Source organism: Vulpes lagopus, unplaced genomic scaffold, assembly GCF_018345385.1.
Source record: "Vulpes lagopus strain Blue_001 unplaced genomic scaffold, ASM1834538v1 ctg601, whole genome shotgun sequence".
Taxonomy (NCBI): domain Eukaryota; kingdom Metazoa; phylum Chordata; class Mammalia; order Carnivora; family Canidae; genus Vulpes; species Vulpes lagopus.
The window spans coordinates 43637-58320 of NW_024570939.1; the positions used below are offsets into that span (position 1 = coordinate 43637).

A 14684-nucleotide genomic window follows, 5' to 3' on the forward strand; every position below is an offset into this window, starting at 1 on the left:
GAAAAATTGTAAGCAGGTAAAGATACTGCATGTGGTGGAGTGACTGGATATGTTTTGTTTTTTTTTTAAGATTTATTTATTTACTTTTGGAGAGAATGAGAGAGTGTGTGTCCACGCAGAGGGAGGGACAGAGGAAGAGGAAGAGAATCCTCAAGCAGCCTCTCCACTCTGCACAGAGCCCAACACAGGGCTCAATACTGGGACCATGAGATCATGACCTGAGCCAACATTAAGAGTCAGATGCTTAACCAAGGGAGCCACCCCAGTCACCTGGATGTGATGGCACCTAATTTTAGGGAAGTTTAGAGTCCAGGATTGTTTTTCTGCTGCAGTGTTCCAATGGTGCTTTATATTAGGGTGGGGAAAACAAATGACAAAGCAGATTTAAAAGTCAGGAAGAGGAAAGAGTCAGAAATAATGTCTTCCGTCTGGGACTTCATCAAATCTGAAGCACCCAGGGGACTTATTAAGAAAGTTTTAGATAAATACATTTGGAGTAGGAAAAAAAATGACAATACTCAGGAAAACCACATGATGTTAAAAAGTCATCCATAAAACATACTAACCTGATATAATTAATGTCAGCCTGCACAAACCTCTGAAATTTTCAAAATAAAAATAAAAGAAGGGGGGGAAAACCATGGGATTCAGTACTTCACTTATATACTTCAACATTACTTTCTAGAACAGAAAATATACTTTTATTAATATAGGCAAGTAATGACCACCTGGATGGCTCAGTTGGCTAAGCATCCAACTCTTGATTTTGGCTCAGGTCATGATGTCAGGATTGTGACATTGAGCTTTACAACAGACTTCATGCTCAGCAGGGACTCTGCTTCTCTCCTTCTCTCTGCCCCTCTCTCCCCCCACTTCTGAAATAAATAAATCCTTAGAAAAATGCATATATATATGTGGGCATGTATTCATTTCTGTAGCGAATAGCATTTTTTAGATAAATAGAAAGATTTAATTGCAAAACAGCAATTGAAGATTTTGTGAGAATATTCCTTTTTATTTTATCATTTTTAAAGATTCTGTTTACTTATTCATGAGAGACACAGAGTGAGAGAGAGAGGCAGAGACACAGGCAGAGGGAGAAGCAAGCTCCATGCATGGAGCCTGACATGGGAGACTCCGTCCCAGGTCTCCAGGATCAGGTCCTGGGCTGAAGGCGGCACTAAACAACTGAGCCACCCAGGCTGCCACAATATTCCTTTTTAAAAATGAATCTTAAAAGCTAAGATTTAAGTTGTAGAAGAGAAATATTTTAGGGATTACAGAATTTTAAGGCACTTTATGAGAAAAATTTAAAACCCCATTTTAAAATTCGCATGGTTTTTTATTCCACTGTGAATAGCATACTAATAGCTTTAATTTCCTATCTACACATATAGGATGGTACTTAAAGGCTGGAGAAAGAATCTAGTATTAAAATATTAATAATCATGATCCTCCAAATTAAAGGTTTAGAGTCTCCAAAGTCATGTACGATTATCAAGCAGGACGCAATATTCCATATTCACAAGAGAGAAGAAAAGGCCTAAAACAATCACATCACCTGTATTTCTGAGATTCAGATATGAAAGAATTCACAGGCTAAATTTCACAACTTTCGGCGGCACCTGGCTGGCTCATTCACAAGAGTGTGTGACTCGAAATCTCAGCATCTGACTTTAAGCCCAGCATTGGGTATAGAGATTACTTTAAAAAGTTTTTTTTTTTATGATAGTCACAGAGAGAGAGAGAGAGAGAGAGAGAGAGAGAGAGAGAGAGGCAGAGACACAGGCAGAGGGAGAAGCAGGCTCCATGCACCGGGAGCCTGATGCGGGACTCGATCCCGGGTCTCCAGGATCGCGCCCTGGGCCAAAGGCAGGCGCCAAACCGCTGCGCCACCCAGGGATCCCTTAGAAAAGTTTTAAATCAAAAAACGCAAAACAGCGAGTGAAGCCGAGGGGAGCCGACAGCTCCCGAGAAGGCGAGGGGTGTGCGTGCGCCCGCCTCTCCCGCCGCCCTCCCTCGCGGCCCGCGACACCTGGGCCCCGTCCGCCGCGCCTGCCTGGGGGGCCTGGCGGGAGCGCGCCCCCTGCCCTCGCGGTCGGCGCGGCCGCCCCTCCCCCTCGTCCCGGCCGGGCCGCCGTGGCCAGTCCCGCCCCTCGGGCGCCGACGGCCGGGCCCACGGGCGGCGGAGGTGGCGGCGCGGCAGGGATCTCTTGACTCCCCTTCCCCGGGTGCCCCTCCCGCCCTGTCTGCGGTCGGCCGCCACCACGGCCCCAGGAAGCAGAATGTGATGAACACGGTGAAGGGAAAGGCAGTGGAAGTGGTTGAGTACCTGACCCAGGTCCTCAAGGAATGAGATTGAAGGAGACCCGTGTTATCACCCCAGAGGAGATAACTTTCAAACCATCCTGAAAACCTACCAAAATTCGGTCTCAGATGTAAAGAGAGAACTGCTGAAGTGGCACAGTGAGAAAACTCTACGCTCCTATCAAGTACAACTTGTTTTTGGCCACTGTGCACTGAACAGAAGGACTAGAAGGAAAAACGCACCACAAAAGAAAGAATCAGAGACAGTCCTCTCTCCCACAGAGTTACAAAATTTGGATTACAATTCAATGTCAGAAAGCCAATAAAGAAGCACAATTATACAGCTACTGGTGGCTCTAGAAGAAAAGCATAAAGGATTCAAGAGACTTCATCACTGCAGAATTTCCATCTCATCAGGCCAAAATTAAAAATCATTAAATGAGATGCAATCCAAACTGGAGGTCCTAATGACGGTTAACGAGGTAGAAGAATGAGTGAGTGACATAGAAGACAAGTTGATGCCAAGGAAGGAAACTAAGGAAAAAAGAGAAAAACAATTAAAAGATCATGAGGATAGGTTAAGGAAAATAAATGACAGCCTCAGAAGGAAAAATCTACGTTTAGTTGGGGTTCCAGAGGGTGCCGAAAGGGACAGAGGTCCAGAAACTGTATTTGAACAAAACACAGCTGACAAGTTTCCTAACTTGGGGAGGGAAACAGGCATCCAGATCCAGGAGATAGAGAGATCCCCACGTAAAATCAATAAAAACCGCTCAAGACCTCGACATCTAATAGTGAAACTTGCAAATTCCAAAGATAAATAGAAGATCCTTAAAAGCAGCAAGAGACAAGAGATCCCTAACCTTTATGGGGAGAAGTATTAGGATAACAGAGACCTCTCCACAGAGACCTAGCAGGCCAGAAAGGGCTGGCAGGATACAGTCATGTTCCTAAATGAGAAGAACATGCAGCCAAGAATACTCTATCCCTCAAGACTCCCATTCACAATAGAAGGAGAGATAAAGAGCTTCCAAGATAGGCAGAAACCGAAAGAATATGTGACCACGAAAGCAGCTCTGCAAGAAATATGAAGGGGGACTCTGTAAAAGAAAGAGAAGTCTAAGGAAACAATCCACAAAAGCAGAGACTGAACCGGTGTCATGATGACACTAAACTCCTATCTTTCAATAGTAACTCTGAACGTGAATGGGCTTAATGACCCCATCAAAAGGCACAGGGTTTCAGACTGGATAAAAGAGCAAGACCCATCTATTTGCTGTCTACAAGAGACTCATTTTAGACCTAAAGACACCTACAGACTGAGAATAAAAGGTTGAAGAACCATTTACCATTCAAATGGTCCTCAAAAGAAAGCAGGGGTAGCCATCCTTGTATCAGCTAAATTAAAGTTTATCCCAAAGACTGTAGTAAGAGATGAAGAGGGACACTATATCATACTAAAAGGATCTCTCCAACAAGAGGACCTAACAATCATGATATTTATGCCCCGAATGCGGGAGCTGCCAAGTATATCACTCAATTAATAACCAAAGTTCAGACATACTTAGATAATAATACACTTATATGTGGAGACTTGACTATAGCGCTTTCTGCAATCGACAGATCTTCTAAGCACAGCATCTCCAAAGAAACAAGCGCTTTAAATGATACACTGGACCAAATGGATTTCACAGATATTTACAGAACTTTACATCCAGACGCAACTGAATACACGTTCTTCTCAAGTGCACATGGAACTTTCTCCAGAACAGGCCACATACTGGGTCACAAAACAGGTCTTAATCGACAACAAAAGATTGGGATCGTCCCCTGCATATTCTCAGATCATAATGCCTTGAAATTAGAGCTAAATCACAAGAAGAAGTTTGGAAGGATTTCAAACACGTGGAGGTTAACGACCATCCTGCTAAACGATGAAAGGGTCAACCAGGAAATTAGAGAAGAATTAAAAAGATTCCTGGACACTAATGAGAATGAAGATACAACCGTTCAAAATCTTTGGGATACAGCAAAAGCAGTCCTGAGGGGGAAATACATCGCAAGACCAGCAGCATCCGCACCAAAACCGGAAAGAACTCAAATACAAAAGCTAACCTTGCACCTAAAGGAGCTGGAGCAGGAACAGCAACTGAAACCTTCACCCAGCAGAAGAAGACAATAAAGATTCGAGCAGAACTCAATGAGGCAGAGACCAGAAGAACTGTGGAACAGATCAACAAAACCAGGAGTTGGTTCTCTGAAAGAATTAATAAGACAGAGAAACCATTAGCCAAACTTATTAAAAAGAAGAGAGAGAAGACTCAAATTAATAAAATCATGAACGAGAGAGGAGGGATCACCACCAACACCAAGGAAATACAAACGATTTTGAAAACTTAGTATGAGCAGCTTTACGCCAATAAATTAGGCAATCGAGAAGAAATGGGTGCATTTCTGGAAAACCACAAACTACCAAAACTGCAACAGGAAGACATAGAAAACATGAACAGGCCAATAACCAGGGAGGAAACTGAAGGAGTCATCAAAAACCTCCCAAAACACAAAAGTCCGGGGCCAGACAGCTTCCCAGGGGAATTCTATCAAACGTTTAAAGAAATCATACCTATTCTACTAAAGCTGTTCTGAAGGAGAGAAAGGGATGGAGTACTTCCAAACTTGTTCTATGGGGCCAGCATCACCTTAATTGCAAAACCAGACAAAGACCCCATCAAAAAGGAGAATTATAGACCAATATCCCCGATGAACACGGACGCAAAAATTCTCAACAGACACTAGCCAATAGGATCCAACAATACATTAAGAAGATGATTCACCATGACCCAGTGGGATTTATCCCCGGGATGCAAGGCTGGTTCAACACTCTGTAAAGCAATCAATGTGATTGATCATATCAGCAAGAGAAAAAAACAAGAGTCACATGATCCTGTCAATAGATGCAGAGAAAGCATTTGACAAACTACAGCATCCATTCCTGATCAAAACTCTTCAGAGTGTAGGGATAGAGGGAACATGCCTCAGCATATTAAAAGCCACCTACAAAAAGCCCACAGCAAATATGACTCTCCATGGGGAAACACTGGGAGCCTGTCCCCGAAGATCAGGAACAAGACAGGGATGTCCACTCTCACCATTGCTATTCAACATGGTACCAGAAGTCCTAGCCTCGGCAATCAGGCAACAAAAAGAAATAAAAGACTGACTGAGAGTTGGAAGTCCAACTCTCCCTCTTTGCAGATGACATGATAATGTAGCTAGAAAACCCAAGAGACTCCACCCCAAGATTGCTAGAACTCACAGCCATTTGGCAGTGTGGCAGGATACAATATCAATGCCCAGAAAAACAGTGGCATTTCTATACACTAACAATGAGACTGAAGAAAGAGAAATGGAGGAGTCAATCCCAATTACAATTGCACCCAAAAGCATAAGATAACAAGGAATATACATAACCAAAGAGGTAAAGGGTTTCTACCCTCAAAACTACAGAACACTTCTGAAGGAAACTGAAGAAGACACAAAGAGATGGAAAAATATACCATGCTCATGGATTGGCAGAATGAATATTTGGAAAATGTCAATGTTACCCAGGGCAATTTACACACTTAATGCAATCCCTATCAACATACTATGGACTTTCTCCACAAAGTTGGAACAAATCATCTTAAGATTTCTGTGGAATCAGAAAAGACCCCTAATAGCTAGGGGAATATTAAAAAAGAAAACCAGGGCTGGGGGCATCACAATGTCAGATTTCATGTTGTACTACAAAGCTGTAGTCATCAAGACAGTGTGGTACTGGCACAAATACAGACACACAGATCAATGGAAACAGAATGGAGAATCCAGAAGCGGGCCCTCAACTCTATGCTCATATAATAGTCGACAAAGCAGGAAAGACTATCCACTGGAAGAAAGACAGTCTCTTCAAGAAATGGTGCTGGGAAAATTGGACAGCCACATGCAGAAGAATGAAACTGGACCACTTTTTAACACCATACGCAAAGAAAAACTCAAAATGGATGAAAGATCTAAATGTGAGACAAGAATCCATGAGCATCCTAGCGGAGAACACAGGCAATACCCTTTTTGAACTTGGCCACAGCAACTTCTTGCAAGATACATCCATAAGGCAAGAGAAACCAAAGCAAAAATGAATTATTGGGACTTCATCAAGATAAGAAGCTTCTGCACAGCAAAAGAAACAGTCAACAAAACTAAAAGGCAACCTACACAATGGGAGAAGATATTTGCAAAAGACCTATCAGATTAAGGGCTAGTATCCAAGATCTATAAAGAACTTAGTAAACTCAACAGCAAAGAAACAAACAATCCAATCATGAATTGGGCAAAAGAGAGGAACAGAAATTTCACAGAGGAAGACACAGACATGGCCAACAAGCACATGAGAAAATGCTCTGCTTCACTGGCCATCAGGGAAATACAGATCAAAACCACAATGAGATACCACCTCCCACCAGTGAGAATGGGGAAAATTAACAAGACAGGAAACAACAAATGTTGGAGAGGATGTGGAGAAAGGGGAACCCTCTTGCCCTGTTGGTGGGAATGTGAACTGGTGCAGCCACTCTGGAGAACTGTGTGGAAGTTCCTCAAAGAGTTAAAAATAGACCTGCCCTACCACCCAGCATTTGCACTGCTGGGGATTTACCCCAAAGATACAGATGCAGCGAAACGCCGGGACACCTGCCCCCCAATGTTTATTGCAGCAATGTCCACAATAGCCAAACTGGAAGGAGTCTTGGTGTCCATCGATAGATGAATGGATAAAGAAGACATGGTCCCTGTTTACAATGGAATATTACTCAGCCATTAGAAACGACAAATACCCACCATTTGCTTCGACATGGAGGGACCTAGAGGGTATTATGCTGAGTGAAACGTGTCAATCGGAGAAGGACAAACATTATATGGTCTCATTCATTTGGGGAATATAAAAATTAGTGAAAGGGAATAAAGGGAAGGAGAGAAAATGAGTGAAAATATCAGTGAGGGTGACAAAACATGACAGACACCTAACCCTGAGAAATGACCAAGGGGTAGTGGAAGGGGAAGTGGGCAGGGGGTTGGGGTGACTGGATGATGGGCACTGAGGGGGGCACTTGGCGGGATGAGCACTGGGTGTTATGCTAAATGTTGGCAAATTGAACTCCAATAAAAAAATTACAAATAATAAAATTAAATTAAATTAAATTAAAATAAATAAAATAAAATAAAATAAATAAAATAAAATAAAAATGAAATAAAAAAATACAAAATAGAAAATATAACAACTATGAACACTAAAGTTTCCTGAGATAACATAAAATGTATCCACTGTTGGAGGTATTTGAAAACGTAAAGATCATCCTTCTGGAAATAACTTTGTATACTCTACGGGCAACTTTTCCTTCCTTATGATTCTCTAATGACAAATCATCTTACAAAAAGAATGATAAATTATGAGTTTATTCATTTGGCATGTGTCTCTATTCTATGCTTACACTTTTTTAAAAAGATGCATCAGAATCCAGAAAAAAGTTTTTATATTTTTTAAGAGTCCTGTAGCTTAAAATTTTTTTTTTCATTTAATGGATAGAGATTAAGAACCTCACTTACCTAAGAAAAAATATCAGGTTTAATTAATGAAAAAACTAAAATGTTTATTTATGTCCTCTCTTTATCCTCAAAAGATCGAAAATCAACCAAGATTATACCACACAGTAAGTTTAATTAGAAACCACAAGAAAGACAACGGCCAAAATTCAAAATTCATAATAAATCTGATTATGGCTTAAAACAGACTTTACTTTGTACCATGTATAAACACAATTTTTGCTAAATTAAATATAGGCTATCATACTTTATTAAACTTAAAAGGATAAAATTTCCTTCCAGTTCTTCATAAAAACGAGCTGTCATTCTGAAGAATCTGAGCATTTTTTGTATTGCCTTTTATTAACTTGCATTTAAAATAATTTCTACCGTATTTTATAATATACAGCATCTGTTCTACCTTAGCCTCACTATTGCTGTGTTTTTAATAATAATCTCTCTAAACTCTCCTATCTTTACATTCATCTCATCCTTATTAAATGAATTCTTACCCCACAACCCCTCCCTCATCTTCACATCCATCGAGCTATTCTTTCCAGTTGCTTTCTAATTCTTTCCTTCCATAATGACATACCTAAGATTTGTTTATTCCCACCAACCATAATAAATCTCAACCCAGTACTTACTTCTCTGTTGTTATTCCACTGTTTTCTCTTATATTCTTGAGGGCTTCCATTTCTCCCTTAGATTCTTTTCATTATAAGGATATCAAGAGGATGGTATGTGAAAAAACATGGGGGACAAAGTTCAAAACAACTTACCTTTGTAACACCAAGCATTGCTAAAGACTTTTGAGGAGTTTCAGGTGATACAAAAGCAAGAGGAGAATAGTCAGAGACACTGACTGATGGTTTACAAAGAGTTTCAGTCTTATCTTCCCTTGCAAAATTGTTGTCAGCAAATAAAGGTCTATCTTCTTGGCTCACAAGACCACATTTTGCTCCTATTTAGTGAAAAACAAAGTAAAGAGTACATGAAGATATCTGTAACTATGAATTACTAAATAACACAAAAATGGACAAAACTCAGTGAATAACACAAATCTTCAAATAGCTTACTCTTGGGTCGCCGAAAAGCAGCCATTAGCTTTCTTAAGTTTAGTTTCGGGACAGTCTAGAAAAAAATTGATAGTTTTCAGAATTACAAGTATCACATTTCGTAAAAATAATTGTAATATTCAGCATTACCAAAAGAACACCATTACAAAAAGAACACAGGTTTTGGAGATCATTGAAATATAGATTCAAATCTCAGTTCTGCCATTTACTAACCTACATTTTCTCATGGAGTGAAGATTATAAGAGATTTAATAGTCCCAAAATGTTACTTTTCCCACCCCTAACTGATTATTATACAAAGTCTTCCTCAAAAAGTTAAAAATAGAGCTATCCTATCACCCAGCAATTGCAGAACTCAGTATTTATCCAAAGGATACAAACATAGTGATCTGAAAGCCCACCAGCACCCCAACGTTTAAAGCAGCAATGACCACAATAGCCAAACTACGGAAAAAGCCCAGATGCCCATTGACAGATGAATGGATAAAGAAGATACGGTGTGCATAAATACAATGGTATCAAAAAGAATGAAATCTTGCCATTTGCAACAACATGGATGGGACTAAAAAGTATTATACTAAGTGAAATAAGTAAGTTAGAGAAAGACAAATACCATATGATTTCAATCCTATGTGGAATTTAAGAAACAAAACAGAGGTGCATAGGGGAAGGAAGGGAAAAATAAGATAAAAATCAGAGAGAGAGAGACAAACCATACGCGATTCTTAATCATAGGAAATAAACTGAGGGTTCGTGGAGGGGAGAGGGTTGGGGCAATGGGGTAATTGGGTGATTGGCATTAAGGACGGCCCTTGAAGTAATAAGCACTCGGTATTGTATGCAACTGATGGATCATTAAATTCGACCTCTGAAACTAATAATACACTATATGTTAATTAATTTGAATTAAAAAAAATTTTAAATACTTTATTTACCAAAATAACTTAAAATAAAAATTTATGCCTAAGTAATTTAAATTCAAAAAACTAACAATAAGAAATATCATTATTGGGATGCCTGTGTGGCTCAGTGGTCGAGCATCTGCCTTCGGCTCAGGGTGTGATCCCGGAGTCCCACATCAGGCTCCCTGCACGGAGCCTGCTTCTCCTCCCTCTGCCTCTGTCTCTGCCTCTCTCATGAATAAATGAATACAATATTTTAAAAAATTAATTATTTTATTAGCTTTAAAAATTTTTTAATGTGTTTGCATGATTTATAATTGCATGACTATCTCTTATAAGAGAAAATATTAAAATTAGTTTTTAGTAGTATTTATTTAGGCAAGTGGGCATTACAAACAGTTTAAGTTGCTTTTGTTTGTCAAAATGCTAAGGACAAATGATTGTTTAACATCAGCTCCTTCCAGGAAAGTGAGAGAAATAATAAGCCTTGTGGGGTAATGATTCAGGAATGAAAACCACAGACACACAGACAACAAAAAGCCATAACCAAAAATATTGACAATGAACATAGAAAGAGATGGACTGAAAGAACAGACACTAACACAGAAGCATGAGAGACATCTAACTCTGGGAAACGAACAAGGGGTAGTGGAAAGGGAGGTGGGCGGGGGGTTGAGGTGACTGGGTGATGGGCACTGAGGGGGGCATTTGGGGGAGTGACCACTGGGTGTTATGCTGAATGTTGGCAAACTGAACTCCAATAAAGAAAATTTAAAAAAAACATAAAATGACAAGAGGCAAGCCATAATACATAACACTAAATTCAGAGCAGAAAAATTAATTTTACAAGAGAGTACTTTACCTTGGTACGAGGACCTAAGTCTTCAATTGAAGAAGGCCACGAATGATCAATATCAGCTTCATCGGAAAGACTTTAGAGCAAAAACATAAAACAAAGACAAGTTCATTTCTTTTAAAAGAAAAACCGAGTGAAAGGTCAGCTGTTTATTAAATGAAGTTTCTTGAAATACGAAAATTTAGCCTCGTTTTTGTTAAGCTTTTTTTTTTTAAAAATTCCAGTACCCTTAACATACAGTGTTACATTAGTTGCATACATACAATATAATGATTTGGTAATTCCATACATCACCCAGTGCTCATGGTGACAAGTGCATTCCTTAATTCCCACCTCCTATTTACCCACTCCCCTACCAACCTCCCCCCTGGTAACCATCTGTTACCTATAGTAGTCTTCTCCATAGTAGTCTTCTTCTTGGTTAATCTCTTTTCTGTCTCCTTTGCTCATATTTGTTTCTTACATTTTACTTAGGCGTGAAATCATATAATATTTGTCTTTCTCTGACTTACATTGCTTAGCATAAAATGCTCTAACTTCACCATGTCATTGCAAATGACAAGATGTCATTCCTTTCGATGGCTGAACAATATTCCATAGTGTGTGTGTGTATATATATATACACATATATACACACACACACACACACACACACACACACACACTTCTTCTTTATTCACTAATCTATCAGCATGCACACTTAGGCTGATGATTGCAAATAATGCTGTAGTAAAAACATGAGGTGCATGTATCCCTTTGAATTGGTGTGTTTGTCGTTTCTGGGTAAATACACAGGAGTGCAATTACTGGATTGTCAGTAGTTCGGGTTTTTAACTTTTTGAGGAACCTCCATACGGTTTCCCACAGTGGCTGTCCCAGTTTGCACTTCCACCAAAAGTGCAACAGGGTTCCTTTTTCTCCACATCCTCACCTACACTTGTTTCTTGTGGTTTTGAAGTTAGCCATTCTGACAGGTGTGCAGTGCTATCTCATTGTAGCTTTGATTCGCATTTCCCTGATGACGTGTGATGCTGATCATCTTTTTATATGTCTGTTGGCCAACTGGACATCTTCTTTGGGAAAATGTCTGATGTCTTCTGTTCATTCTTGACCTGGGTTGTGTTTCGGGTGTTGAGATGTACCAGTTCTTTATATTCTTATACTAACCCTTTATCAGATATGTCATATGCAAATGTCTTCTCCCATTCTGTAGGTTGCCTTTTAGTTTTGTGGATTGATTCCTTCACTGCAAAAGCTTTTGATTTTGATGTAGCCCCAACAGTTTATTTTGCTTTTATTGCTCTTGCCTCAGGAGACATAACCAAAAAAATGTGGCTACAGCTAATACCAGAGAGATCATTGTCTGTGCTCTCTTCAAGGATAAAATGGTTTCATGTGATATATTTGTATCTTTAAACCATTTTGAATTTATTTTTGTAAATGGTGAAAGAAAGTGGTCCTGTTTCAATCTTTTATATACCCATTCAATTTTCCCAGCATCATTTATTGAAGAGACAGGCTGCCTTTTCAAACCACTGGATATTCTTTCTTGCTTTGTCAAAGATTAACCATATCGCTATAGGTTTATTTCTGGATTTTCTATACTATTCTACTGATTTTTGTATCTATTTAATGCCAATACTATGCCGTTTTGACTACTACAGCTTTGTAATATAACTTGAAATCTAGCATAGAGATATCTCCAGTTACGTTTTTCTTTTTCCAATATTGCTTTGGCTATTTGAGGTCTTCAGTGGTTCCATATAAATTTAGGGTTGTTTGCTCTAGTTCTGTGAAACATGTCGATGGATTTTAATAGGCTTTGCACTAAATTTGTAGATTGCTTTGGGTCCTATACACATTTTAACAATAGGTGTTCTTCCGATCTATGAGATGGAATTCTTTCCATCTTTGTGCCATCCTCAATTGCTTTCACCAATGTTTTTCAGAGTACAGTCTTTCAAAATTTGGCCTCTGTGTTATTTTTTTAAGATGTTGTTTATTTATTTATTTGAGAGAGAGAGAAAGAGAAAGAGTGCACAAGTAGACAGAGAGGCAGGCAGAGGGAGGGAAAGAAGCAGGCCCCCGGCTGAGCAGAGAGCCCCATACTTGCCTCTATCCCAGGACCCTGAGATCATGACCCAAGCCAAAGGCAGACGCTTAACCGACTGAGCCAGCCAGGCATCTCTTGACCTCTGTTTTTAAAAAGGGTTTAGTTATCTATTTTGCTTTCACCTCTCCTAACCTGTGAAATACCCAATAAAGGCCCAGTTTTAGTTCCTATAACTAGTGTGACAGGTAAGGAATTCTCTGAAATGTTTGACAGCTAACTAGACAAAAGCTAACCACCATTAATTATCACCTGCCACCTGTCAGAATGACTAGAATCAAAACCACACACACACACACACACACACACAAAAATATTGGTGAGGATGCAGAGAAAAAGGAACACTCGTGCGCTGGTGATGGGGATAGAAATTGGTGCAGCCACTGTAAAAAAACAAAATGGAGTTTCCTTGAAGAAGTACAAATAGAAATACCACATGATCCAGTAATCCACTACTGGGTACTTACTTACCCAAGGAAAAAGAAAACACTAATTTGAAAAGACATATGTACCCCAATGTTTATTGCAGCATTATTTACAACAGCCAAGATACGAAAGCAACCCGTGTCCATCAACAGATGCATAACACACACATGCACACAGAGCAATATTACTCAGCCATAAAAAAGAATGAAACCTTACCATTTGCAACAATGTGGATTACCTGGAGGGTATTAAGCTAAGTGAAATAAGTCAGAGCTAAATAGACAAATACTGTATGATTTCAATTATATGTAGAATCGAAAAAGCAGAACAAATGAACAAACCAGCAAAAAGCAGAACCAGACCCATAAGTACAGAGAATTCTGTACTGCCAGAAGGGAAGTGGGTGGGGGGCAGGCAAAATGGGTGAAGGGAAGTGGGAGGTTCAGCATCCCAGTTATATTAAGTCACAGGGATAAAAGTACAGCATAGGGAATATAGTCAATAGTACTGTAATAGCATTATGCAGTAACACATGGTAGTTACACTTGTGGTAAGCATGGGGTAACAATATAGACCTGCTGAATCACTATGTTGTACACATGAAACCAACATAACATTGTGTCAACTACACTTAAATTTTTAAAACGATCTACAAATGTTAAAGAACAAATTTAGATGTTATTAGTGGGAATACTATTCCCAAAGAGATTAAAAGATTAAAAATTATAAAATCCAAGTTTCACAAGTCCTGCCTTATTTATGTCCACATAAACTAGCAAGACCTTAAAAAATCATCAAGGGCACTCAGATACCCAAGAAGAGGGACTGCTATAAAAACAGTCCCGATATCTGTACCTCTATTTCCCCACACACTGCCTGATATTTTCTTTTTGTGAGCTCCCACTCCTGGATCACTCCTCTGCAGGGCTCAGTGGCACTCTCCAACGTTTAAGTCTTTAGCCTGCCAAGGCACAGATTCCCAAAACAAGGAAAGGCTCAAATGACCAAGAATAGAGCCATTTCCTGCTCCTGGAGAACCAGCTAAATGGAGTCTGAGTCATCCATGCAGTCATCTCAATGTAGGCATGTTACCAACTACCCAGAGGAAGCTTCGTTATTGATCTGACAGCTAGTCCTACCCCACCAAACCCTACACATACACGGGAAGGGCATCAGAGAATTACAAAAAAGAGGTGGAGAGATCACAAGACCACTACCTTGGGCCATACATCTATATAGTTCAGAATCTCCATTCCCCCCATTATTTGAGAGGATCAAAGCCGCCTTCTGTAAGGTGGGGTAGAAGTCGATGATATCCTCATTCCTAATTTGCTGTAAACAATCTTGCCAGTGGCTCAACTGATTTTAGTGTTTCTCAACAGAGACCCTCA

General features: G+C 39.7%; 1 protein-coding gene across 1 annotated transcript in view; it reads right to left on the bottom strand.

Annotated features, from left to right (window-relative positions):
- The window catches only part of LOC121483935 (putative ankyrin repeat domain-containing protein 20A2), a 99066-nt gene that overhangs the window by 42689 nt on the left and 41693 nt on the right, over window positions 1-14684 (bottom strand). The window contains exons 10-12 of the mRNA XM_041742440.1: window positions 10764-10833; window positions 9000-9054; window positions 8703-8884 (exon numbers count right to left, since the gene is read on the bottom strand). Of these exons, the coding sequence (XP_041598374.1) occupies window positions 8703-8884; window positions 9000-9054; window positions 10764-10833 (307 nt within the window). The remainder of the gene's footprint in view (window positions 1-8702; window positions 8885-8999; window positions 9055-10763; window positions 10834-14684) is intronic.